At 46.4% G+C, this 26,842-nt stretch overlaps 1 protein-coding gene across 7 annotated transcripts in view; it reads left to right on the top strand.

Moving 5' to 3' along the window:
• The window catches only part of Cacna1c (calcium voltage-gated channel subunit alpha1 C), a 562,276-nt gene that overhangs the window by 478,365 nt on the left and 57,069 nt on the right, over positions 1 to 26,842 (top strand). For all 7 annotated transcript variants that reach the window (XM_026788226.1, XM_026788225.1, XM_013352952.2 and 4 more), the window contains 6 exons: positions 8,434 to 8,541; positions 9,206 to 9,258; positions 9,516 to 9,662; positions 11,190 to 11,391; positions 13,201 to 13,359; positions 13,942 to 14,052. In XM_026788226.1, coding sequence (XP_026644027.1) covers positions 8,434 to 8,541; positions 9,206 to 9,258; positions 9,516 to 9,662; positions 11,190 to 11,391; positions 13,201 to 13,359; positions 13,942 to 14,052 — 780 coding nt within the window. The remainder of the gene's footprint in view (positions 1 to 8,433; positions 8,542 to 9,205; positions 9,259 to 9,515; positions 9,663 to 11,189; positions 11,392 to 13,200; positions 13,360 to 13,941; positions 14,053 to 26,842) is intronic.

Below are 26,842 nucleotides of genomic sequence, written 5' to 3'. Positions count from 1 at the left end.
TTTCTCCTCGTGGAATTCTCATTCTTCACTCTAACCAACTCCCCTCTTTTCCCTTCACACCGGCCCCCTTCCCTGCTGTACCCCTCCACCCTCAGGATTCCCGCTTCCGCTTTCGTATGTCACGTGTTCTCCTATCCCCCTTCCTTGAAGCCTCTTTTTCCATCTCATTGCCCCCTTTCTTGTTTCCTGGAAATTGCCCTCATTTGCTCCCACCTAAATACACGCACTTAATTAGAAGCCAGCGTATGGATGAGAGAACTTGTAGGTATTGTCTTTCTGTGCCTAGATCTCCTTACATAATACAGTTCTCCGATTCCATCCATTTTCCAACAAATTTCATCAACTTTTCTTTATGTTGAAAAAAAAATTCCACTGTTTATACATACCACATTTTCATTATCCACTTGTCTGCAAAGACCATGTTTTCATGTGGTACCAGTTGAAAAGTTTGTGTGTGTGTGTGTGTGTGTGTGTGTGTGTATACAATGTATCACAATCTTATCTCTCCCCCTTTCTCTCCTGCCCCCACACACTTCCCCTTACCGTCTCCTGTCTTCCTCCCAACTTCTTCTCTTAAAACAACTCACAAATTCAGTCCAATTGGTGTTGTGCATATGTGCATTGGGGGAGGGTTATCAACTGGGGCACTGCCAATGGCCAGTAACTCTCTGTCCTGTCCCTCAGAGTGCCATTAGCTCCTCAGCTAGGGTCAGGTATCAGGAGCCCCTCCACCTCCATGCTGGAATTCTTAACTCTTTTGATAAAACTGGTGTCATTTCATAAGACGTCTTCATAAAGCCTCAATTTTGGTTAGCCCATTCAGCACCTCTGATTTTCCCAACCCCCTTGCTCCCATCTCCATGTAAACCTTTAGCTCTCAGGAGCCACAACCCCCTCCTTTCATACGTGTCCTGCTTTCCTGTTTTATTATAATGTTTGCTTTGGTTTCAAGGTCGCAGTTCCCATGGGTCTTCTTCATGCACACTTCCTTTTGCTCAGCCCTTCCCCCACCCCTTTTCCTGCAGCCCCATCACTACAGGACCTGCTTAAACTGTTCCATCTTCTCTGCCTTGTTTCTGTAACCTGTCCCCTCTTCATAAGTGTATTCCCCATCCACTAGCCCACTGCTCGTTCCCAGACTTCCGTAGGTACTCCAGGATACATACACAAAACACATTATTTGAATCTGACAACCGTCATATGAGAGAAAACGTACAATTTTTGTCCTTCTGAGTTGGGGTTACCTCATTTAATATAATACTTTCCAGATCCATCCATTTTTCTACAAATTTTGCAATTTCATTTTCTTTACAGTTTATGTCTCTCTTTAACAAAGATGATAGTTGGGTTTCCTTTGCTGTGTTGAACACCATGACCAAAAGCAACCTGAGGAAGAAAGAGTTTATTTCAGCGTACAATCATTGCCCATCATGAAGAGAAGCCAGGGTAGGAACTCAAGGCAGGAACTGAAGCAGAAACCATGGAGGAGTGATGTCTACTGACTTGCTCTTCGTGGCTTGCTCAACCTGCTTTCTACCCATTTAGGGGTGGCACCACCCCCAATGGACTGTGCCCTTCCACGTCAGTCATTATCAAGAAAATGTCCCATAGACTTGCCTACAGAATCTGATGGAAGCATTTTCTCGATTGAGGTTCTTCTTCCCACAACTCTAGCTTGTGTCAGGTTGACAAACCACCCAGGAAAATTGTCCCCTTGTTAATTTGACACACAAACATGTTGCTGTTAATCCATGAAATTTCCTTTCTCGCTTATCCCCAAGATGGCATACTAATATTAATACCATAATATAAACACGATATAACTTTTTAAGTCCCGTGGTCTTTAAATTTTTCAGCACTTGAAAGTTCAGTCTTTTTAAAAATCCATTGTTTCCTTATAAGAGTTTCATCTTTTAACTGTGGGCTCCTATTACGTTCAAACTAAGTTAAATACTTTCTTGTTCCAAGAGGAAAGAACTAGGGTGCAGCCACAATCAAATAAAAGCAAAACCAAAAGTGAGCAGTGTTGAATGTTCAGTACTTAGCCTCTGGGCCCCACTCACGGTCTTCTGAGCTCCAACATGCCTGGACAGCTTCCCTTCTCCAGCTCATCTCATAGGCTTAGGCTGGTCCTTGGCAGTCACCCACCCTGTGGTACTGCTGTCTCCAATGTTCTGGGGTCTCCATGGCAACTAAAACTACACCTTCACCAACAGCCTCCCCAGAACTCTCTTCGGAGGCTCCAGCCCTTCTACCCAGAGCCAGGCCTCAGCTACTCTCCATGACTTCATCATGCCTTTAAACCAGTAACACCTCCAGCTGTCAACCTGAGATGTAGCCTTGGCCCTCTTTGGAGCACAACTTCTGTGTGCCGATCCTGAGAAAATACTCCCAAAAGGCTCACTTCTGTGATCCCAGTCTTTTCTTGATCAGCGCTAATTTCTCTGTTCTCAATAACCAGCATCCACTGTCCCATCAAAACAGAGGTTTCTCTTTAATGGTGCTGGCCTCCTGTTAATCACAGCCGATTCTTCAGTCCCAGCTGACCAGAGCCCCAGATTCTTGATTCAAAGTATCACTCAAACATCCCTTTGAAACATCACAGGCCAGGCCCTCTCCATCATCTGCATCTCTCTCAGCATCCCTGTCATCCAAGCTCCTTTAGCATCCCAGTAAAGCTATGAGCACTAAATGGTTTTTCCAGTACAAAGTTTCAAAGTCCTTCTGCAATCCTCACAAAAACAACATGGATAGGTCATCACAGCAATAGCCCATGAACCTGATTTTTTTAAAAAAATTGTCCTACTTAGGTTTCTTTTGCTAGACTATATATATGGAATTTATTCAAGTGGCTTATGGGCTGTGGTCCAAGTCATCCAACAATAGCTGTCTTTACAGTGTAAAGGCTAAGCATTCTGTAGTTGTTCAGTCACAGAGACTGAAATGTCTCATGCTGGAGTCCCAGGGAAGTTCTAGAGGGCTGTTGTTCCTCATTTACATCGGAATCCCAAAGAAGTAGGTTCTATCAGGAACAAAGGAAGGCCTCAGCAACAGGATAGAGGTGCTTGCCGATGGAAGAGGGAGCAAGCAGCAAAGAGCGCAAGTTTCCTTTTCCTTGTCCTTTTATGTAGGCTGCCACCAGAAAGTGTGTCCCAGATTTAGGGACATCTTCCCACCTTAAATGATGTAATCAAGAAAATCCTTCATAGGCATGCCCAGATTACTTGGGTTTTCATTGACTCAAGGTATAGTCTAGTTGACAGCCAAGATTGGCTATCATGATGACCAAAAACAAGTTGTTGTTGTTTATTTAAGCTTAGGGTTGTAGTCCATCTTAAAGGGAAGTCAGGATAGGAGCAAGAAGGCAGGGATGGAAGCAGAAGCCATGGAGGCGTGCTGCTTATTGGCTTGCTCTTTATGACTTGCTCAGTCTGCTTTCTTATACACCTCAGGACTGTCTGCAAGAGGCGCTGTACCCAGTGGACTGGGCCTTCCCACACGAATCGTTAGTCCCACATCATAAGCAATCTGATGGAAACATTTTCTCAGTTGAGGTTTCCCTTTCCAGATAAGTCTAGCTTGGGTCAAATTGGACAAAAAAAAGATGGTTCATTGGTTAACTTAATTTAATGGGACACCCAATAATTATTTTATAAAGGGATAATAAATGTTTTCAAAGAGGGTAAGTAGATTTTAGATTTCAGAGAGCCAACAAGAATGCTATAGGTTAAGGAAGCAAACGCTTTAGTTTTGAAAAGCTGGTGTAATACGGTTACTTACCCACCAACCTAAAAGACTGAAGATCACAGGCAGCGGGATAAAATTTTGTACAGTAGATCAAAGTTTTAAAATAGTTTAAAATATTGTCTACTAAAATAAGTTTTGCAATTGTTAAGTGATTTAACAGGCATGTCCCCAAGTAGGAATAATTTTTTTTCAAGTAATTCTTTTTAATAGCATTTCTCCTACTATGGAGGCAGTGGCCATCCAGCTAAAGAAAGCTTTACCCCATTGGTAAACACATAGTCCTAGTATTTTAACATTCATATGAAATCTAATCACTAAGTTTCAAATGGTTTACTTGATAAAAGCATAAAATAGAATACCCTAGTTGTCTGGGCCTTTTCTTTTTTCATTCTATTCAAGGATCAGTTTTATCTCGTTTAATAACCTTTCTTTATAGGCAATTTAGTCATACCAGTGTCATCTCTTTTTTTAATTTTTAGGCTTTACAATATTGAAAGTATTTTAATAATATTTTATTAATTCTTTGAGAATCTCATGCAATATATTTTGATCCTACTCATCCCTGCTACTCTTATTTCACCTAGATCCACCCCCACCTACCTGCTCACCCAACTTCATGTCCTCTTTTTTTTTTAATCCATTGAGTCTAATTTGTGCTACCCAAATACTCTTGGATGTGAGACCATCCCCTGGATCATGGTTGATTTACAGGAGTCATACCCTTAAGGGAAATGGACTCTCCTCCTCCCAACAGCTACCAATCACCAATAGCTCCTCAGCTAGAGGGAGGGCTTTGTGCCAATCTCTCTCCTCTTGACAAGTGGGGTCCCATAAACCCCCAAACATTATAAGCTATTGCCATTATTCTTAGTTACCCTCCAGAACTTGACAGTAAGACCCTACTGTTGATGGTACCATGTACTTGAGTCATGGAACACGGGGAAATCAAGCTGACCTGGAAGCTTTATCCCTACTGGCTAGCTTTCCTGGTGCTGGAAAGTGCTGTGCATGCTGCCAGAGGAGAGAAGCAATCATCCATCTTTCCAAGCTGTGAACCCTATGCGGTAAAATGATGACTGTCCTGGCAGGATTAGTCCACTGGTGCAAATAGTGACGTGAATGTCCTTGGAATAATCAAACCAAAAACAAAGCCATCCTTCACCTTTTTCCTCTACAGAGATAGCAACACTGCTAGGCTCTCCATGTCTTTGGGTGTCATCTAACACCCGCTTATTATTAGGTAAATCCTTTTGGAAAACAGCAACAGATCCCAAACTTTCACCAACCCTTGGCCAAGAGTGCCATCGGGTGACATCTAAGGCCTATGACAGAGATTTCCCCACTTTACTATAACCCACCTATGTGGTACTTCCACCAATGTACTTGAGTATGCCTCAATTTATATAAAAATTTAAAAGAAAACACAGGAAGTTGAAACACAACAAAATGTGAACAGTCCTGGAGACATTTTCAACAAACTTACATTATTTGTTTTAAGATTTAAGCCTTTTTTTTTTTTTGAGACAGGATTTCTCGCTGTAGCCTTGGCTGTCCTGGAACTCACTTTATAGACCAGGATGGCCTCAAACCCAAGAGATCCACCTGCCTCTGCCTCCTGAGTGCTGGGGTTAAAGATATGTGCCATCACTGCCCAGCAAGACTTTAGCCTTCTTATAATAAGCATTTAGAAGTTGTCTCTGCCTAAAAGGCAATGGCTTGTCATTTAGGTCTACATGGCAACCAGAAGGCAGCATTAAAATGAGGCGTTGTGTCTCTATCCTTTTTATCACCTTTACTTTTGGGTCAGTTTGTTTACCTTTATAGTAAAGGTTTTAATCATTTAGCCAATGTCTTATTTAAAGTATTTTCTCCTTTTTTATATTTTCTCCTTCTTTAAACCAGAAGGAACAGTAAGTTATTACTCTAAATAGAATGAAAAAGAAAAATTGTGTTTATGTTGTAAGGAAACATGTTAGGATTATCTGTAAATCTTAAGATGTCATTGTCTACCTTTAAGTAGGTTAATCGGTTCTTTAAATGACAGTTTTGTTTTTTATAGTTTTAGTGTTGTCTCTTACCTAGGCTTGGCTAGATAAGGACCTTGAAAATGTGTTTTTCAAGTGTTTGTAGCAGTTAAAAATAGTCTTTAAAGTGTTTATATTTATGTGCATACGTATGAATCTTAAAACAAAGCATATACCAAGAATAACACTTGCTAACTTCTTGAAAGATAAATAAATAGCCACCGATTTTGTTGTTCAGTTTTTCTTGGGACACAAAATGACCCATAAAAACCAATCGCATAAAAATAATTGCCATTAACAGACACAACATAATCAGATATGCTTTTTAGTAGCTACTAGATAGGAAATTTATATCTCAAAGATATAGAGCTTCACTTAAACATTGAGAAGGGCCCAATGAAGGCAAACAACAGTGATGTCTATATTAGGTGGATGGGGTAAGGCAGTTAGTGTTCGTCGGAGATGTTCAAATGAGAGGGGATAATTTTGTTTATTGACTTTTTTCCTTCTGACGTTCTCAAGTCAGTGTGTAAGAGAGTTCATTTGGGCAGTGAGCCCAAGCATTGAGAAAGATCTCTGCCTTGTATCAGAGAGGAAGAAAGCTAGGCCTCGGGAGGAAGCCAAAGCAGGGCTGAGACTGCAGGCATGGCTGGGCTGCAAGTAGAGAGAAGTCATCATGGGCCGTTAAATGGCCAGAAGTTATGGTCCAGGAGTGGATATAACAGCCCCAGGAGGGGGGGGGTCAGAAAAATCGGGATTTGACTACCAGCTATTAGAGAAGGGAAATTCTGAGGAAATCTTGAGGAAACTGAGAGTCTGGCTTCCTGTAAGTCTCTCAGATCAGAAATTCTGGCCAGGAAAGAAAGCCACAGGCACAGATGTCAACATTTTCGCCACGGGTTCTGTGTTCTTGTACTCTGAAGAAGAGTTGACAACCCAAAGGAGATCAGTTGGGCATTCCCATGGTAACCCCTATGATGCCTTCGCTTCTTTTCCTATTACTGTGATAAAAACAAATACTCTAACTAAAGTAGATCAAGGGGAACATGATTTACTTTAGTTCAAGTTCAAGGATACAGTACATAATGGCACAAAACCATGCAGCAGGAGCCCGAAGCTACTGGTCACATGACAGTAGGAAATCAGAGAGTAAAGAATGTTTGTGTTCAGCTGGCCTTTTCCTTTCTTCTAACCAGGACCCAAGGCCAGGCAATGGTGCTGCCCAAATTTTCGTATAGGGTTTCCCACCTCAGTTAACCTAATCGGCATAAACTCTCACAGGCATCCCAGAAGCTAAATAATCCCTCGTACGTTGCCTGGAGGATGTCTCCTAGGTGATCCCAGATCCTGTCAAGCAATAATTAGCAAATAACCATCACATACAGGGAAGAGAAAAACAGTCATGTAGAGTAAAAAGCCAGGATAAGGCAAATGAAGGGGGCGCATTCCCCAACACCCCAAGGAGAGGCAACCTTGGCTGGTAAAAGGAGAACAGAGGGGGTGTCCCTACCCCATCAGCGTCTTCCCTGAAGACACTCTCAAAGCTGTCTCTAACAAGCTGAAGGAGTGGTGGACCTTGCACTTAGGCACACCAAGTGAGAGATGAAAAGGAGCTTCCCATCTGAAACAGTGAAGTCTTTTCTCTCCCACCAACAGAGTCAAAGTCCTCCCAAAATTCCCCTTTTAACTCACAATGTTCCTGAAAGAGGATCCCCAGCAGCTCGGAGGTTCATTGAGGTCTGGTAGTATTCAACGTACGGAAAGAGTAGCGAGGGGAGATTAGAAAGGGGGGGTCCCACGAGATTCCCAGAAAGAAGCAACAGCTCCTCCCACTTCCAGGCTATAGTGGACCGTCCTTTTCCTTACTGCCTTAGTGATCCACCAAAGAATAGCTTTAGTTAGGGTCCATCAGCAAGTGTGGAATAAGGCCTTTCACAAGGAGACAAAAGGACTGATGCCGGCCATCCGGAGTCACCCACCCTGTAGGCCTTTGGATATCCCTGAAGATTAGACCCAGCCAGAGATCTTCAGTTGCCGGTGGATTCAGCCAATTACTGCAGGCTCCAGAGTGAAAGGGGAATAAAAGAAGGGTCTCCTGTTTAGGCCACCACAGTGTTAGGTGGAAATCACGGTCAAGATTCGAGTGCCAAGATTTCCACCAAGACAGAAAAACAAAAAATTCTATTGATTCTTTATAGACAGAGAAAGGCCAGAACACTAAGGAAGGTGTTGTCCCTCTTGGTCAGGGACGAGGATTTATGTGGGTAGTTAGTAACTGGTTCCTAGAAGTCATCTACGGGGCAGTTACAGGACTGGCTCTAGAGTAATTACAAGACTTACTCTACATCAGGGTAATCGGATTGATTCAAAAGGAGGGTGAAGGCAAGGGAGAAGACATTTTTGAGTTAGCATTGTTTGGTATTTTCACCACTCAGACAGGAGTTTGGAAGGAAGGAAGGGCTTATATCCCTGTCATTTCCCAGAGGAGCCCTTCGCATCCTGAGTCCCATCATCATGACTCTGGAGAGGTTGCCTGGACGCTTTCTCCCACTCAGTGGAGCATGGGATCTGTCTGTGCTGCCTGTGTGGAGGGGCCCTGGGACTGGCTCAAGCCTGCTTAGGCTGAAACCTTATCCCATTCCCATTCTTCTCCCCATTGCAGCACGTGGTCCAGTGTGTGTTTGTGGCCATCCGGACCATTGGGAACATTGTAATTGTCACCACTCTGCTGCAGTTCATGTTCGCCTGCATTGGGGTCCAGCTCTTCAAGGTAAAGTCCCGCCTCCTTCCCCTCTCATCAGCATTCCAGGAAAGGGAGCCAAAGATGCAAGAGGGGACATCAGTCTAGGTCAGGTGTGCAGAACAGTACGACCTGAAACTACAACCTGTCAGACCTGAGACACTGTGACCTCAGACGACAACCTGTCAATCAGACCTGAGGCACCCTGACCTCTCCCCGCAACCTACTTGAGCTTTTTAGACCAAGAGAGTAGAGGGAAACCTGTTTTGCCTCTCCCAGCTAAAGGCCTCTGTGTTCTCTGTTATGCCACCCCTCCCCTACACCACCCAGCCAGAGGCCTGGATGGTCTCTTCCTTTCTGCTTCCATCTCTTCAGTTCTGCTAGTCTCTCACCTGAAGCACTCTCTCTGTCCCTCACCCTCCACTATATAAATTTCCACTGACTTCCTCCCATGAACTCCCTCCAATCCCAGATCCCCTTCTTTCTTCCTCTCAAGACCTTTCTAGAGAGCAGTCTTCAAAGGTTGGCTCCCTGCTTTTGAATCTAAGTGCACTCTGGGCTCCGAATGTGAACCACGTCCTCCACCTCTGAACTCTGTTCATCTTTCACCCGTTATCCCTGAAGCTTATTGATGGTCTTCTGGCAGACCCACCCCTTGCGGAGCCTGTCTAATCACTTTGTTCTTCTCTCCTAGGGGAAGCTCTATACCTGCTCGGATAGCTCCAAACAGACGGAGGCAGAATGCAAGTGAGTTTAAGCTAAGAGGCTGCAGAGCCAGGGCTGGTTAACTCAGGGGAGGCTGGTGGCTTGGTTAGAGAGGAGTGAAGACTGTCCTCCTACCATTTCATTATCTGACCTCACTTTTGTGACATGTGACTTTATTCCTCAAAGTTCAAGCCACTGAGGCTTCTGATAGCTGGGATAATGTGTTTGCATCCTACCCAGCATGCCAGGATGGTAGAGATATGGGACATTCTGTGATTACCTTTCTCTCCCTTTCTCAGGGGTAACTACATCACATACAAAGATGGAGAAGTTGACCACCCGATTATCCAGCCTCGAAGCTGGGAGAACAGCAAGTTTGACTTTGACAATGTTCTGGCAGCCATGATGGCCCTCTTCACCGTCTCCACCTTTGAGGGGTGGCCAGAGTGAGTATGAATGAATACCAAGGCTCACAGCCCTAACATTAGAGTCTAGACACTGACTGTCTATGTATTACCCAAAGTCTTATACTTTCTCTGAATTCTTCCCAGAGGTCATACTGGTGTTGTCCCCGGGCAGTGAGAGTGCTTCGAGAATTCTCACAGAACATGATCGCCACAGAAACATAGACTTTTAGCTGGACATAGGGGTGCACACCTTTAATCCCAGCACTGGGGAGCCAGAAGCAGATAAAACTCTGAGACAGAATCCCTGAGTTTGAGGCTAGCCTAGACTATGTAGTGAGTTCCAAGCCAGCCAAAACTACATAGTGAGACTCTGTCTCAAAAACAGAAACTATCTCTTATAAAAGGTATTATAGGAGATGGGGATGCAGAGGATTTCCCTGAGGACCTTGTGCATGTCATGCAAGTGCTGTACCACTCAATACATCTGCAGCATCTTAGAAATCCCAACCAAAAATGGATACCTTTTAACTCCTTTCCCCAAGATCAGTATGAGTCACAGGATTAGAAGTCCCTGCCATTATCTTTATGGCATTTCTGAGTCAAATACAGAATTTCTCTGTGTAAACCTTTGATCACCAGAGTTCTAGTTTCCCAGTGTAGCTGGCATGGGTAAAGGTAACCAGGAGGTCTCTGTCCCATTAGACTGTGTACTAGTCTCCTTGGGGAAAGCCTTGTCTACATTGACACTGTCAAGTAAGAAAGAGACAAAAGCCAGGAGCCCAGTCCCTCTGCAGATGTGATAGTTTCCCAGCAGGACCAGCTCATTGGTCCTCACACGGCATGGCTGGTAGCAGGCTGGCCCATCTAGTGCCCTTTGTGCCTTGGTTTAAACAACTGTGTCCCCATCCAACAGTGCATGGATGGGATTTGCCATTGTTATATGGCAATATATAAGCGATACTTGAAGAATAGCCATATGCCAGGGAAATTACAATAGAAGAGAAAGAAATAATTCTGACCCCACAGCCCAGACTGCAATGTATGGCAGACGTGTGTGTGTGTGTGTGTGTGTGTGTGTGTGTGTGTGTGTGTGTAATCTGAACTACTGTAGATGATGTGAATAATCTAAGGTCATGCTAGTTTTATTTTACCTAAATGAATATTTTTTCCTCAGGTTTACTTTTTGTTTGGCCTCACCTCCTTTAGCCCATGCCAGTTTGCAAAGCTGTTTCAATATTTACCAGTACTTCTGTATTTGAAATTGGTGTCAGTGATGGATGTTACAGTTCAACAGCTCTTGACAGTTTCAAAACACTGTGTATATATTATATCAGCTGCTCTGTCAGATAGGAAAGTAGGGAATTATCATTTCCACTTGACAGTTGTGGACTCAGTGCCAAAGAGATTCATTGCTTTGCCTAGAAGGGACTTGAGCCCTAAACCCTCTGGCCCCAGCCTGGAGCTGTTTCCTTTGATTGCAGGGATCCCTGGGAGCAGTGGTGCCATCATCTCATGGAGGTGACACTGCTTCTCCAGTTCACTCTGTGAGCCTGTCTCCTCCTGTAGGCTGCTGTACCGTTCCATCGACTCCCACACAGAAGACAAGGGCCCCATCTACAACTACCGTGTGGAGATCTCCATCTTCTTCATCATCTACATCATCATCATTGCCTTCTTCATGATGAACATCTTCGTGGGTTTCGTCATTGTCACCTTCCAGGAGCAGGGGGAGCAAGAGTACAAGAACTGTGAGCTGGACAAGAACCAGGTAGCTTTCTGGGAAGGAAAGGAGGATAGTCGAGACCCCAGAAGGAAGGGCAGAAGTTGGCTGCCCAAGAGCCATTATAAGAGAGCCTAGGGGACTTAGAGAGATGTGTGTGGATGCTAATGTTCTCTGTCCTGTCATGCACTAGAACAGGGTTTTTGTTCCAAATCCCTGTGGCAGAAATGTGGATCCAGTCTTTCTCAGACCTGACAGACATGAAATCCTCCCAAATCCCAGGTCTGGCAAATACGATCAATCAGCGAATATTTGTTAAACTTCCCCTTAGCAATACTTTGTTTCAGACAACATGGAAAAAAGAAATTTATGTCATATCCAAAAATTAAGAAGTTACTTTATGCCCAGGTATGTTAGCATCATTGTCTGTAGTATGAGGCCACTTGTTAGTTCCTGGCTGCTCAGCCCCAAAATAACCACACAGAAACTGTATTAATTAAATCACTGTTGGCCCATTAGCTCTACTTCTTATTGGCTAACTCTTACATCTTAATTTAACCCATTTCTATTAATTTGTGTATTGCCACGAGGCTGTGGCTTACCGGCAAGATTCTGACTGGAATCTGTCTCTGACGGGGCTACATGGCTTCTCTTCACTCTGCCTTCCTTCTCCCAGCATTGAGTTTAGTTTTCCCTGCCTATCTCTGTTCTACCCTATCAGGCCAAGCTAGTTTCTTTATTCATTAACCAGTAAAAGCAACACATTGACAGAAGGACCTCCTACACTAATTGTCAAAGGAGAGACTAGAACATTGTTGTAAAGAGAGAGTTTGGGATGGCCAAGAGAGCAGTTTTAGGAAACCACCTAGATGGCTTTTCAAGCAAAACAGAGGTCTGAGCAGGGGTCGAGAGAAGAGTCTTAAGGGGGTGTGGCATGGTGACACTAAGGTCTAGAATGTGCTCTCTCAACTCCCCTGGGTGAGTAAGGTGCTGTTAGGATTGGACATTGGTCTGAAACCTCAGCTCCCTTTGCCCTCCCAGTGAAAACATGTTCTGAATAAAGCCAGCTCGTGAGGATACAGCCCAGTGTGCCCAGCTCTGTGCTTGACAGGAAAGCTGGACCCTTTGTGAGCTTTGATATCTGCTATTTAGCTTTAGATTCAACATTTGGGCTACTGTGTAGCATTGAAAGAAAGAGAAGGAGGGAAGCATAGATGAAGTGTGTAGAGAACCTGACCTAACAGATATAAAAACAGGAGGTCAGATCAGCAAGACTTGGGGATTAAGCATGGAGGTCAAGGGTCAAGCAGGCTACAGTGGCTGGTTTTCTGCTTCCTGATTTAGAGGTTTGGGTGCTGTGCATAGAGATTGCCTGATATTTTCTGTATTCCCAAGACTCTAGTTAGAACAAGAGTTCCTCTCTTGACAGTTCTGTGTCTTCTGATCGTGTAGATGCTCAACAATAAGGAAGAAGGATTTAGGATAAAAAAAAAAAACAAATTAGGCAAGAAATACCCATGGAGAATTTGTGGTGTGGGACAAAGCCAATGAGAGCTATGAGACAATCTGTATTTATGAGGCGCCAAGCACTTGCTGAGCAATGCACCAGTCATTACCGGTTGGAGAAAAGGAGCTGAGCTCATTGCTTGCAATCTGGAGAAGAGTTGCTGGAAGGGCCCTCTGTCCTTGACAAGGGATGCCAGAAAAATTAAAAGCCATTACATGCCACACGTGTGAGCAGAGCCCGAGAACACCTTCCTGGGTTGTGGTTTCGCAAGCATCCTGCCTTTTATTGTCCCACGCCCTCTGTCACCCCCACTCTTCCTCCACGTGCCTTCACTTCTCCTTCCCTTCCAGAGACAATGTGTGGAATATGCCCTCAAGGCCCGACCCTTGCGAAGGTACATCCCCAAGAACCAGCACCAGTATAAAGTGTGGTACGTGGTCAACTCTACCTACTTCGAGTATCTGATGTTCGTCCTTATCCTGCTCAACACCATCTGCCTGGCCATGCAGGTCAGTCTATGGGTGGGGGGCTAGCCTAGGGAAAGTGCTGGGGAAAGATGTAGTAGAAGAAGCCGCAAGGCCAGGCCAAGTGGTCACTGCCTACAGCTGAGACAGTCAGGGAGTCAGAGGAGTGAGAGAAAGACCAGTAGCCCTTCTCAGGGATGGGGTTCCTCTGAGAGCTTATGGGAGAATCCCCGGGGCCCTAGATTGATAACAGGGAATAGAGGAGGTAGAGAACCATGGGAGTAAGCTTGGAGTCATCATCATAACGCATGGGTGTGGAGGTGGATTCAAATCCTACCTACAAGGAAGTCAGTTTGTGCCAGGGCTCTCAAGTGCCAGAAACATCCAGAAGTCATCATGCCCAATCATCAGGAACTCAGATCTCTGCTGTCACACAGTAGGAAAGGCAAGAGCTTGCAATGACTCCAGGGTCTGCCTGCCTGCCCAAGGCATGGTGGGTAGCCTTCAGAGGATGGCTCAAGGAAGATCTCTGCAGACATGGAGGCATCTGAGAAAGCGGGACAATGGTGATAAAGAGTTGGAGGACTTCAGCCTCATGTTCATGGTCTTCCCCTTCCTTCCTCTTAGCATTATGGCCAGAGCTGCCTCTTCAAAATCGCCATGAATATCCTCAACATGCTGTTCACTGGCCTCTTCACAGTGGAGATGATCCTGAAGCTCATTGCCTTCAAACCCAAGGTAGGCCTCTGAGAAAGAGCTGTTGACGGGACGGGATGGGCATGTGTCCACAGGACGAGGGATGTGGCGGGAGAACGGCCCAGTGAAGGGCCATCCCTTCCCTGAGGAGTGCTCTAAAAGCTACACTGGCCAAGAGGTGAACCAGGCTAACTCCTTGAAATACAACCTTACCTTGTAGTTTTGTCCATGACTGGGAAATAGATTTCTCCGTGAGCAGAGCTGTGGTCTTTCCATGAGCTCAGCCACACCCCTTCCCCTCCCATTTCCCATAACCTGGCAAACCAAACTTCTCCTGGCCCAGCGCCCCAGATCTGGGAGGGTCCCTGATATACCCCTCTCCCATTCCATGTGTCATGCAGAGCAGGTGACTGTGAAAAGTGCAGGCTGGGCCTGTGTTTGCTCAGGGCCCGGTCCTCCATGCCATGGACCATGGTCAGAGACGCTGCCATTGCTCCCTTTGTCCTCAGCACAGGGCAAGCAGTTGCCTGCAGATTTTCTTATGTCACTTCTCGCAAACAGCACCTCATAGAAGAGGGGGGCTAGCACTGTCTGAGTGAGGTGGAACTGACAAAACTGACCACCTGTCACTCTTCCTCACCGGCCTGCCCACTGTCCCAGGTGACAGCAGAGTAGACTAGTGGAGGTAGTGCCTACAGTCCGTGACCTGCGTAGAAGGCCAGAATCTCCGCTAGGCACTGGCCTGTGACTGACAGCCTCTTCAGAGGGCAGCTGTAGCCACAGCTCAGTAGCTCCTGTGGCTGCCCTACCATGGCCTGGAGAGTGGCGAAAAGAACTCGCCTGGAGACGCACACTTAGAGATTTGAAACGTTAACCAATTTCCCAGGCTTCCTCTCCCCCTCCTTCACCAGCTTTACCAGATGCAATACAGAGCAGCAGGGGGCAAAAAGACAAATCTCCGGCTAGATCGTGTTATAGTGCATGTTTTGACAACATACCAGAATCAACTATGTAATTAATAAGGAAGGAGTGAAGTGTCACAAGGGTGCGTCCTTGGCAAGGGCTCTGCTGAATACTTTTCAGAAGAGCAGAGACATTTAAGTCATGTAAACATAGTCCATGCGAGGTTCAGAAACACTGGTCCTTCCTTTCAACAACAGGACATGGAGGAATCTTGAATACTTTCCAGAGACTCCTAGTGAGCCTCATCTGGAACAACCGTAACAACGGTGTTTCCCTACCTCCAAGAAGGACATACATTCTTTGTCGTAGTTCTAAGTTCAGACCCATTAAGGGATAATCGGTGTTCTGCCCTGGAAAAGGCCACCAAGTTGTTGTGGCCACCTTCTCTGGGACCCGCAAGCATTGCTGCCCACATGTCGCCCTGTTCCAGGTTCCATGCCTGAGAACACAGAAGCATCACCCTTGCATCCTGAGCCAGGCAAGGAGTGCAGGGTTGCTGGGCTTCCGTCCCAGTTTTCAGCCCCTCAGGAAGCTGCCATCACTTTCACTTTGGGCATGAAACATATGACTTAAATATTTAGTCTTTGATCATCCCACAGTGGACTCGGATATGGTCCTGGTGTCTGAGGGATCTCCAGAGCCCACTGTGGACAGACTTTCTGTATCATGTCTCTAGCACCAAGCTACCTGCCCTGGGAAGGCCATGAGATTGATATCTTCAGGGACGTTGGCCTGAAACACACATTTGGTATATCCTACTGATGAGAAACAAACCAGTTCATAAGACATAACCAATTGGGATGGCCTAACCCATAAAGGGTTTCCTATTGTCTTCAATGCCTGGTTTTCTATAATGAGAAGATAGGGTAAAATATGAGAAACTTTTCCTGGGTGCAAAAGAGAGGCATCTCACATAGCAAGAGTCAGTCTTTGGCTTCAGAAGATGGCAAGGGGATCTCTTCTATTAATTCCTCCAAAAGGACCCCGAACAATAGAGAAGAAGACTATTAGTGAATGTGACCAAGGACAGCTGACTAGTTAATTGAGAAGAAGATGAAGAAGAGCCCGGTCCCTCTGCACCCTCATTAACTGTATTCTTCACTGACAGACAGACTAGGAAATGGACCCTTGAGCTTTCAGGCAGAATACCAAGCAGAAACCCTTATAACTCTGGTAGAAACATCTGCCTGGAGTTTGCCCAAGAACAATGGAGTCGCTTCTAACAGACCTGGACTACTTCTGGACTTTCATTTTCTCCAATTGCTCATGGATGAAGTGAGTTCCCTGGGAAAGGACGGTTAGCAAGAATGAAGAAGGTGGATCTGTTAGTCATCCTGGCACATTTATATTTTTGTAATTATAAAATACCTGCAGCGACTAACATAGTTTTGAAGGTTTGAGTGCCATATGCTTCCATCAACACATTCCAGGGAGGCTGGTAGGTAGTGGTACATCATAGCAGGGTTGTGTAGAGGAGCGATTCAGTCACATCTGTAGCCAGGAATCAGGGCAAGAGTTCAGGCTAGAATCTCACAGTCCTCAAAGAGCAGGCCATGAGTTACTTCCTCCAATCCCAGCTTCCTTCCTTCCTTCCTTCCTTCCTTCCTTCCTTCCTTCCTTCCTTCCTGCCTGCCTGCCTGCCTGCCTGCCTGCCTGCCTGCCTGCCTGCCTTCCACTAGGCTCCATTGTCTGAAAGTTTCCCCTTCCCTAGAATCACTCTTGGGGACCAAGCTTTTAACTCATGGTCCTTTGATGGCCACTTAACATCCAAACCACAGCAATAGCCATTACCTGTAATCATGGCTACATCATCTGGAGGGGTCCCTGATTCAGTCTTCCTTGTCATATCCTCTTCATATCTGATTGGCTGATGGGTTAATCCATCGGTTCGGTTCTGTTTCTTTCTTCCGTTGTCTCTATTGTGATTGATGCTTATGAGCTTTTCATCCATATCTGTTTTCCTCACTTCTCAATGTAAAATAAGTTTACTCAAGAAAATCTCTGCCCTGAATCCAACTCCCCAACTCCCTAAATCCATACTTTGTTCATCCAAAACCTTTGCAGAAATATGAGATGTTAATATAAACAAGTTTAAAGACCTCTGTCTCAAACAACCTGGAGAAAGCAAAGGTGACCCACGGAAGAGGATGGGTGAATGCCAACGGAGTTCTGTCCTTGGCTGTAGGGAAAACAGGCTAAAGAAACAGGGCTGATACTTGATGTAGATGCAAGCTGGTGGAAAGGTTTGGTTGAATGTTCAAAGGGTAACTAAATGGTTGTTTAATTACAAGAGAGATTATAGTTCTACCATGACCTGAAATGTGTCAATAATTATAGAAAAAAATAAGAAAACTTTTATGATGGATGCTGGAAAATGTTCAGTCTCTAAAAATAAATAAAACAAAAAGAAAACTAAAATTTTATAACAAGGAATAAAGAAAAGCTAATAACTGAAGAGATGAACTCCCTGGCTGGGAAACACTCCATTGCTAAAACTTTACTTCTTCTCAACTTGATCTATAGATTCAGCACAATACCAAATAAAATTCGTAAGGAACCCTACCCCAGCGAGAAAAGCCGAAGGGAGGGAGCCACACAGAATACCCAGGGAGTTGTTAGGATAAGCCTTGGAGCTCAAGATTTGAGCTCATGTTGGCAGCTCTGCCCCAACTGTGGAGGACAGCACAGGGCCCGGTGAAGGGTGGTGTCGCCACGACATTCCACTCTTAGCAAGAGGGCTGAATGCTGGGGATAAAGTCATCACCTAAATCCCTAGGCTTTTCTGGTGACAAAGGTTCATCAAGAATAACAATGAAGGCTTGATGAGCCCTGGGTTGCACACTCCTCCCAGTGCAGTAGGTCTAGGACATCGGGGGTCACCCTAATGGAAGGCTTTTGACCTCTCTGCTTCAGAAGGTTCTCAGTAAGACTGAAACTCACCTCAAGGCAGGCATATGGGGGCTGTTGTCTTCTGGGGAGCCCCTGGGCACCGAGTAGAGGGCTTTGGGACTAGTGTGTTGGTTACTTAGTAAGGAATCGCCTGACGTGGGCTCGGAGGATGCGTTGTCTGCCTGAGCCCGCTGGACCAGCGGTACAGCGTGGTGTCAGCATCATGCTGATATCATCTGATGCTGAATCAGCTGTGAGGATGCAGACAAGGAATGAAAGATGGCTCAAAAAGAAAACTAAAATTTTATAACAAGGAATAAAGAAAAGCCTGGCCTGTCCCCCGGGGAACGGACTGGTGCAACAATTCATTGAAATTGAGGAGAGCAGGGTGAAGCTAGCCCGAAGGGGATCCGCAGATGCATTGGGTTTTAAGAGCTTTTAAAATCTGGGACAGTCTGGGCAAGAGATCTATCTTAGGAATCAGTACTACATATGGCTCTCCCAAGTAGAAGTTCCAAGAGAGCTGTCCTGGAGCCTCCTCATCCCAGAAAGTGGATACTGAGCTAACAGGTGGGGCACTGGGGAGGAGGGAGAGGTGGAGGGGGTTTGGAGGCTAAGAGCTGCCATGGCCAAAACAGGAGATCAGGAAAGACCACTGTTTCTCAGGCTAAACGGCTGTGTGAGCAAAACCAGACACAGAGAAGGAAGGGAGGGTGAACAAGAGCCTGGAGGCTGCCCTGCTTCTCCAGGGGAGCAGGGGGGGACCCTAGATGTACTAGTCGCCCTCTGTGAGTGGTGCAGAGGACTGTGTTTCTTGAAACTCACATTGATCTAGAAAATTCAATTTAAACAACTTCAGAAGTAAGTAAAAATATTTTTTTTCTTAAAGCTTGTATAGAAAATTAGTCATCATTTTTAGGCTAATGGTCTTGAATCCTTTCTAGACCTACAAGCCCCTATTTCATGATAAATATTCTGTAATGTACTTTTAGTCCCCAGACATTCACACATATACATAAAATGTCTAAAATACAGAACCTCTTAGCCATAATTTAAGTGGAAATGGTTGTATATGATAAAAAAAAATTCATTTCCTACAAAAGTTGAAGACAACAGAAAAAAGGTGCGGGACCTTAGAATAAAAACTGAAGTTACCACAGGGCAGTGTGATTTGTGCACAGTACCTACACACATGTCTCTCAGAAGTCCTATGGGTACATCACTCTTAAGTCTCAGCTGTCCCACACAGCAGGCTAGTTGGTGTCCCTGTCCCCACCCACTGAATCCAAAACGCTGGCTTGGCTTCCAGGACCTACTCTGTAGCTCTACCCAGTTCCACAGTGCCCCCTGGAGGCCGATAAGTGGGACACAGAGCAAGGTGGGACTTCATAGAGCCTCTTAACTGTTCGTTGAACTCTGTTCATTTTAGCTACTAAGAATCAGTTTCTTTCGCTGCCAGGGGAACCAATGGTCCCACAGACCTGGCACACATGTCGCTTATAGGCATAGAAATAGAAAAGTGGCGGGAGGAGGGCACTGGCACTGGGTTGGCATGCCACCGCCCCTTCCACTTCTTATGGCCTCGTTAGGAGAGCCCAGGGACCTGTGGGTGTACAGCCAGCCCCTGCTTGCTTTTTAACAGCTGATTGGTAAGAAGGCATTCCCCTGATTATTGTTTATTTATGGTGTGCCCACGGACACCTGATGTTCACAGTGCCCAGCAGACAGGCACAAATGGGCTCCTTCGGAGGGGCCTACTCACCGCAGCTCTTGTACCCAGAGATTTGCATATTGTTGCAACATTGTGACAGGTTTCTTTCCTGCATGGTGCTTTTACTGTGAATGATAAAAAATAATTATATGACTTACATAAAGCCTTCGTGTGGGAAGGAAAGTGTTAGCTATTACATTTAATTATTTAATGTGGAAAAGCATTCACACTGGGTAAGTGCCCCGTGGGAAAGTACACTGTGGTTCCGTCTCTGAGCCTGCCAGTGGAAAAGAAACTGAACCCACGAGGAGGGGGATTCCCAAGCCTCGAAGGTGCTGAGGCGTGAACTCGGCAAACACAAAACAGTGACCCTGACTGGGCGGACACAAGACTCCCAGATCCTCCTGGGAAGGAAGGGCCTTCTGTGATGCAGGAGCCGCCAAGAAGTGAGGCAGTAATGCCACCAAGAGTGGGCACTGAGCACTCCTTCAGAGTCAGACCTTGTAGGTACTTCCCATGCACAAACTTCCCGGACCCGCAGAGGCGTTGCACAGTTATTCTTGCCATGCCCTGCATAAGGAAGCTGAGGCACAGAGAGGTCAGCCCACTTGCTCGGAGCTCTGGAGACTCATCTCTGAGAAAGAGAGTGGTTCACTATTTCATTGGTGTCTCACTACAAAGGCAGTGCAAATGGTTGGATCAGATGACCTCCCTTGAATCATACCTGTGAAATCCAGCAGGCGTGGGGCCTGGGACCAAGGGATGATAGGTGGGGGTGGGGAGTAAGGAAGGGGAGTGAGCAGGAAGGAGCATGTCTTTGCTGGACTCTGAAAGCCTCCCCACAGCCTGTGCCATTGCACTCTTTAGAGAGCTGCGGCAGGACCAAGCTTGCCCACTCAGCAAGGGCAGCCTGCTTGTCCTTGCTACACCCACTCCCACTGCTACTGGGTCCTCTTTTCCGTGAACTTCAGGGCAGTGTGTGCTCAAACCTGAAACCGTTTGCCATGCCTGCCTCAAGGGATACAGCCTCCAGCAGGCACCCTAATCTGAGGGGAGTCTTTGGCATAAATATGCTCACTCTAAGGTGAGTAAGGAGAAGCAGCTATGGGATCCTCCAGTCGACCCAGCACAACTAAGTCAAAGAAAGAAAAAAGCTCCTGAGACCCCAAAAGGAACCCATAGTCCCCAATTCTGTCTGCTTCAGGGGACAGACCACCAGCTTTGGGGGTTAGATCAGGGTCTATGGATGCCAAGCCTTACATGTCTCTGTGCTCCTAGTAGCCCTCATTGCATGTTGATGAGATAAATAACGAATGCCTTCAGTTTGTTCCAGTGGAACTCCAGAGCAGAAGGCGTCTATGGAAAGCACACATTCCCAGGTCTATATTCCTCTAACCATCCTGGGAGCGCCACTTCCCTGTCCCAGTGAGGGCATCTTCAGGGCAAGGACCCAACCCTGGCCTGCTCTTGCCCATTGTCCTACGGTAGCCAGCTTTCTGTGGGAGGCTCTCCAGAGCTTCTGAATTAGCAGACCATAGGATGGGCCTGACGGGAAAGCAGAAATCCTCACTGCCTCTCAGGCTGTAGGCCATGAGCAGCTGTGTGCTCTGTGATGCCTTCGCCACTAGACGCCACTAATCTCCGTGATTAGTTATATCTAAGTGGCACCCTAATGTAATACGATCTATATTATCTCTGCTTGGTATCAGTTAACCATTGATTCCGTGATACCCCATAATATCATCTCTTCACAGACACAATGAGGCTTTGCCACAGTCACTGCTGTTTCTGGCTCGATTCAGCACCTCTCTCTCCAGTTCATCTAGTTCGCCACCTCTCGGCTCCACAGTCCAGGACCCCGAAAAATCATCCCTCCTAGGAACTCGGTTCAGCCTCCCCTTATGTCCATCCCCTCCACACCAGCTCACAACCTGCCCTCCTCAGCCTCGTGCCTCGCATCTTTCTTTAGACATCTGCTCCCCCAAGCCAGGAAGCCCCACTTGTTTGGGACCCCTGCCCTGGATTGGCTTTAGCCATCTTTGTCCCTCTCTCTGCAGACCTGCTCTGCAAGGGGGCTCGGCTACTCGCTCTGGGTTTGTATTGGCTGATGTTTATTTTCGCTGTCAGAATTGTGTGGTCAGTCCAGAGTTCTGGTACCCAGCGTTGGGTACTTTACATCCAGCCTCAATCTCAGCCTCTTTGTCTTCTTCCTCTTGGTTCCTCCTTTCTTTTTTTCTTTTCCCTGTTTTCATTATCCCTATTGCTTACTATCTGTGTGTTCTATGTCTCCCGCCCCTGCACAGTCTCCCCTTTTCCCACCGACCTTCAGTGACCCTTTTCACCAACACTCTCCCCATCTCTTGCTTTTCCCGTTATTTCTGTGATTCCTGAATGTTTTTGGCATCTCCATTCCATGGCATCAAGTCTCCCTTTATCTGTGCTTTTGTCTGGTTTTGACTTTTCACCTCTATGTCAGCAGTCTCGCTTCTAATCTGAGCTCAGATCTCCCAAAGCTATCCTGGAGCCTGGAAGAGAGCAGTCCTGAGTCAGTGCCCCAGATGGACTGAAACTGTATCACCTTCCAGGACAAAGAAGGTCCTGGCTGCCTCTTTGCTTGACTTTGCCAGACCCATACAAGGTAGATAATGAAGATGGGCAGGAAGGAACATAGGACAAAAAAAATAACAAAGACTGGCAAGGACATAATCTTTACCTTAAAATTCTTAAGAATGAGTAGCATAACCCTGGCATACCAGTGTAAGATTGGACAGAGCTTCTGTGGCTTCTTACGAACCATCACCTGTTTTGAGGTTTGTGCTCCTGACAGAGGAAGCCTCTGGTCTGGGCAGAGGAGGAACAGAATCCAGAATTCTGCAAAGGTGTGTGCCTACAACGTCCTCTGTAGTGATCTCACTATCTGTGTCTGATATGGAGGCCACCTGGCAGTCCAGTGCCCTTCCCATCTAGCCTTCTAGCCAAGGAAGACCACATCTCTTCTGGTTTGAATAGTTTCTTTTTAAGAACTTAGGAGTGAGCTATCTAAATGAACTTGAATCTGATAAAAAAAAAATTAAGCCATAACAACCTGCATACTACCACAATGTCAACAGTGCCACCTGACTGTACTCAGGAGCATCTCAAGACCAGATAGTGAGCAGAAACAGCCTTGACAAGCCCAAGCCTTCAGCTTCTTCCCTCTTCCACATTCTTGGCTTCCATGTGCCTGCTTTTGATTTTCCCTTTGCTCGGTCCCACAAGAAAGTTGAACTTGTAGATGCTTCTAAACAATGAGGCAGGCAGGTTGATTTTAGCTAATGATGACCACAGCTAATATGAATTTAGAGCTCCCTCCAGGTTAGACACAAGTCTAAGTGCTGTGTGTGTGTGGTATCTTTAAACCTCACTTCACCACTATGGTCAGTCCCGTTTTCTACATAGGAAAACAGGCACAGAAGGTTATTTGCTCACTCTTATGCTTGTTTGGATCTTGACTCTATTGAGATGCAGTTGGACATTTAGAAGTAGGTGCCTAGTGGAAGATAGGTCCTTGGAGGAGTGTCTTTGAAGTGTAAAGACTCTTTCTGTTTTCCTTTGCTTGACCAATGTCTTAGTTAGGGTTTCTATTGCTGTGAAGAGACACCATGACCACAACAACTCTTACAAAGGATACAAAGGAAAATATTTAATTGGGGTGGCTTACAGTGCGTAGGTTCAGTCCATTATCACCATGGTGGTACATGGTATGCAGGCAGTCATGGTGCTGGTGAAATAGCTGAGAGTCCTACATCTTGCGGGCAACAGGAAGTAGTCTGAGTATCACACTGAGTGAAGCTTGAGCATATTTGAGACCTCACAGCCCACCCCCTCAGTGACACACTTCCTTCAACAAGGCCATACCTACTCTAACAAAGGCATACCTCCCAGTAGTGCCACTCCCTTTGGGGATAATTTTCTTTTAAACCTCCACAACCACTATGGGATAAACAGACATATTCTACCATCGTGAGCTGTCTCACCAGAGACCCAGAGCAGCGGAAACAGTGCTGTGAACTGAAACTGTGAGCCAGAATCAACGTCCTTCCCTCCTGGTTCCCACATGTGTTTTGTCATGATAGGAAAGTGACACACACATCTGTCTGGTTAGTAAGTGGCAGAATAGGATTCAAACCCACAGTCTCCAGAGACCATACGTTACTACTACTGTCTTTGTCAAAATGGTAGGCCTCCCATGACATCACTGAATAGAGATATAGCTAAGCCAAAAGAGAAGAAAATCCAGAATCCTTGTGCATATGAAATGCATCGCATGAAGCTCATGCAGTAATTTTTCCTTTCTATAAATGATTTGCTGGAGCCAATTAGCTATCCATTACTCGGCAGCTTCGCCCAGTGGGAGGAGGTTAAGCAGGGATGACAGATAATCAGACTCTGGCATTGGGGGCCATGCCAGCCTTCTCTAGCTGGGCCAGAGGGGAGGCCCCTGTTCTGACTTCATCCCAAGACAGTGGTAATTTGAAAGGGGAGGCCAATCAGCATGTAGAATATTGAAGGTAGCAAGAGAGGTCTTCCAGTTGTACAAGCGCCATCTTTTATATATACACACCATCTTCCCTGGCTCTGAGGAGCTGGGCACTCAGAGGTTTGGTTTGCCACTTCTAAGAGAGCCAGCACAAAGCTTTCTAGCCCTGATGTCCCAACCCACTCATCAGAAAAAAATATTGATGGCAAGTATAAGCTGGTCCTTGTCAAATGGATTTTATTAAAGAAAAGGCCTGCGATTTTCCCCACCTTCCTCTCTGTTACATCCCCAAGCTCCAGTTACTCATGGGAAAATGAGAGGGGGAAGCAGGTGCCTATGCATACACGTGTGTGCATATGAAAGAAAACACTTGACCCTTACACACCAGGCCCCTCGTGTAAGGACTTGGCCAGGTGTCTCCCTTGACAACCTATTTATTACCAAATGGGCAGATGTGGGCTTTGTTTCTGGAACTGGTGTGGGGCAAGTAGGAGGCCATGGTTCTTGAAATCGCGGAGGAAGAAACCAGCCAAGGGAACGGGGACCCAGAAGCTGGATCTGAAGTCGTCCTCAAGGACCAGCTGGGAGGACTGGTGGGCTAAGAGGGATGGGAAGGTGGGTCTATAGGTCATGGTGAAAAACTGCCCCTTAAAGGAACTCTCCACCCTCCTGGAGTCGCTCTGACGCTGCTGTCTCGAGCTGTGCATGTGTCCGCCAGGACTGGGTCCACTGGAGCCTTTGGCAACAAGATAACTAGTTGATTTCTGCACCCAGTGGTTTCCACAAGGTACTTTGCCAGGGAACAGAGAAGCCAAGCAAAAGCCCCAGCCACACAGCCTGGTTCAGGCAACCAGGAGGTGTAACTAACCCCAAGAGTCCTAGCCAGTCCAGTTATCTGCAGCTATGGCTGGGGGAGGGTGGCGACTGAGGGCCATTTCTTTCTCTCTGCACATAAGAAATAAATCCAAGAGAAGCGGTGAGCAGAGATGCACAGCGGGAGGCTGCCAGAGTCCCTTTAAATCTTAGCCCCTTCCCCTGGTGCGTACTAGCAGATTAATTGTGTGTGTGTCTGCTTTTCACCCAGTAGCCCACTCTTTGCTTTCTTCCGTCTCCCCGTTCCTCCTTCAGAGATTGCAGACACAGCCAGATTACCCGTTTGTTTCAGGTCTTTGGATGGAGAGACTCCACAGCTCCACGACCTTGCAGGAAAACTGTGACTTCCACCCTCCTCTCTCTTTCTGTTCCATACCCCAATAACGTTTGCTTGCCCCGTTTTCTAGGCTGGTGCTGAACATCCTCCAGTTGGTTTTGTTTTGTTTTGTTTTTTGGAGTTTTTTTTTTTGGGCCCTGTTTCTCTCCCTCCTCTTCTTTGCCTTCTCTTCTGTATTCTTCTGAAATTGCCCTTTTCCCAAACAAACAGCTCACACACTTAGAGATGTCTCCAGCCTTTTCCAGGGTCCACTTTTAAGAGTACACATATACAGGATTCATTTGAGAGATTCGCTCCTACCCTCCCTCCCCTAGATTAGTGTCCCCTTTCTACCCTGAGCGGGTATAAGAACCTAGGAGTACACTGGTTATTTGCCACTTAGAGCATGTGACCTAACGGGAAAAGAGAAGTCCCTGCCTGAGATATTCAGGGTGTTGCTCCAGGAAGCCAGCAAGAGAGCCTTGGCGCAGGCTGACCCTCATGTGACCTGTGACCTGGACAGTCTCAGCCCCAGTCTGACTGCCCAAAGCCTCCTGGGGAAACACAGGTTTTCTTTGGGCAGAAATGCCTGGGAACTTCGAGTCCCCTTTCCTTGGGGCCTGACCTCTTCTAAGAATAATAGCCATAGGGCAGCCTGTCTGGTAGCTTGCTCTAGAAGGAGATGGCTGGGAAAAGAGGCAGTTTTGGAATCTGGATAGGATGAGGAGGATGGAAGAACGCAGGCTCAGCTCTTAGAAGTGCAAAATGCCAAAGAGAGCTAGAAGCCTTTGAGAGCAAAGAACTGAGAACCTCCCTGAGCGCTCTTCCTGTTTCCAAAGCCTCTGGCCAACCTCCAGACATCCATCTCCAGAAAGCTCCAGACAGGGAGCAGTGGCCCCGCTGAGCAAACACCGGCAGCGCTAATCTGTCCTCTTTGGAGAAGCATTACCTGAGAAACAAAAGGAACAAATGTCATTTTTTAAGAGGACAAGTCTCCTTGATGCCGCCAATGGGCACATGACTGTCTTGCTATTTCCTGGGCTGTTTGGCTCTGTGCTCTGTAAAGTCCTGGGACATGCCCATTTAAGTTGCCACACCTCCCACAGAGGCAATAATCAAGATCTGAGAATGCCACTTGCTCTTTGTTTTGTGGCTGCCTTACCCAGGAGTCCCCCAGCCCTTTGGGCATTCTGGATACCTGGTCACATAGTTGTCCGTGTCCTTCGAAAGGTCTTCCACTTTTCCCTCTTGTGAGTAAGTGGAAAGTCAGTGAGGCCATGTATACAGGCGGCAGTAGTAAAGTTGGGAGCCTGGTCTTTCCCTTCTGAGCCTAACTCCCCTCCACAAGGCTCTGCTATATTACTCCCTTTCTAAGAAGGCAGTATCCCTGCCCACCAACCAATCCCACCACCCCCAGCCTAGCTCAGGAAGTCCTTAAGAACGGCCATCACTTTCGGTAGCATTTTCAAGGAGCCTGGGATGGTACCTAAGAGACACCCCTGTGGGTACTCGGGTACTTCTAGACCAGGAGACACTTCTATCCCACGAGGAAAGTTTTCCC

The sequence above is a fragment of the Microtus ochrogaster genome, unplaced genomic scaffold (assembly GCF_000317375.1).
Source record: "Microtus ochrogaster isolate Prairie Vole_2 unplaced genomic scaffold, MicOch1.0 UNK1, whole genome shotgun sequence".
NCBI classification, from domain to species: domain Eukaryota; kingdom Metazoa; phylum Chordata; class Mammalia; order Rodentia; family Cricetidae; genus Microtus; species Microtus ochrogaster.
This window is presented reverse-complemented; position numbering and strand designations above follow the sequence as displayed.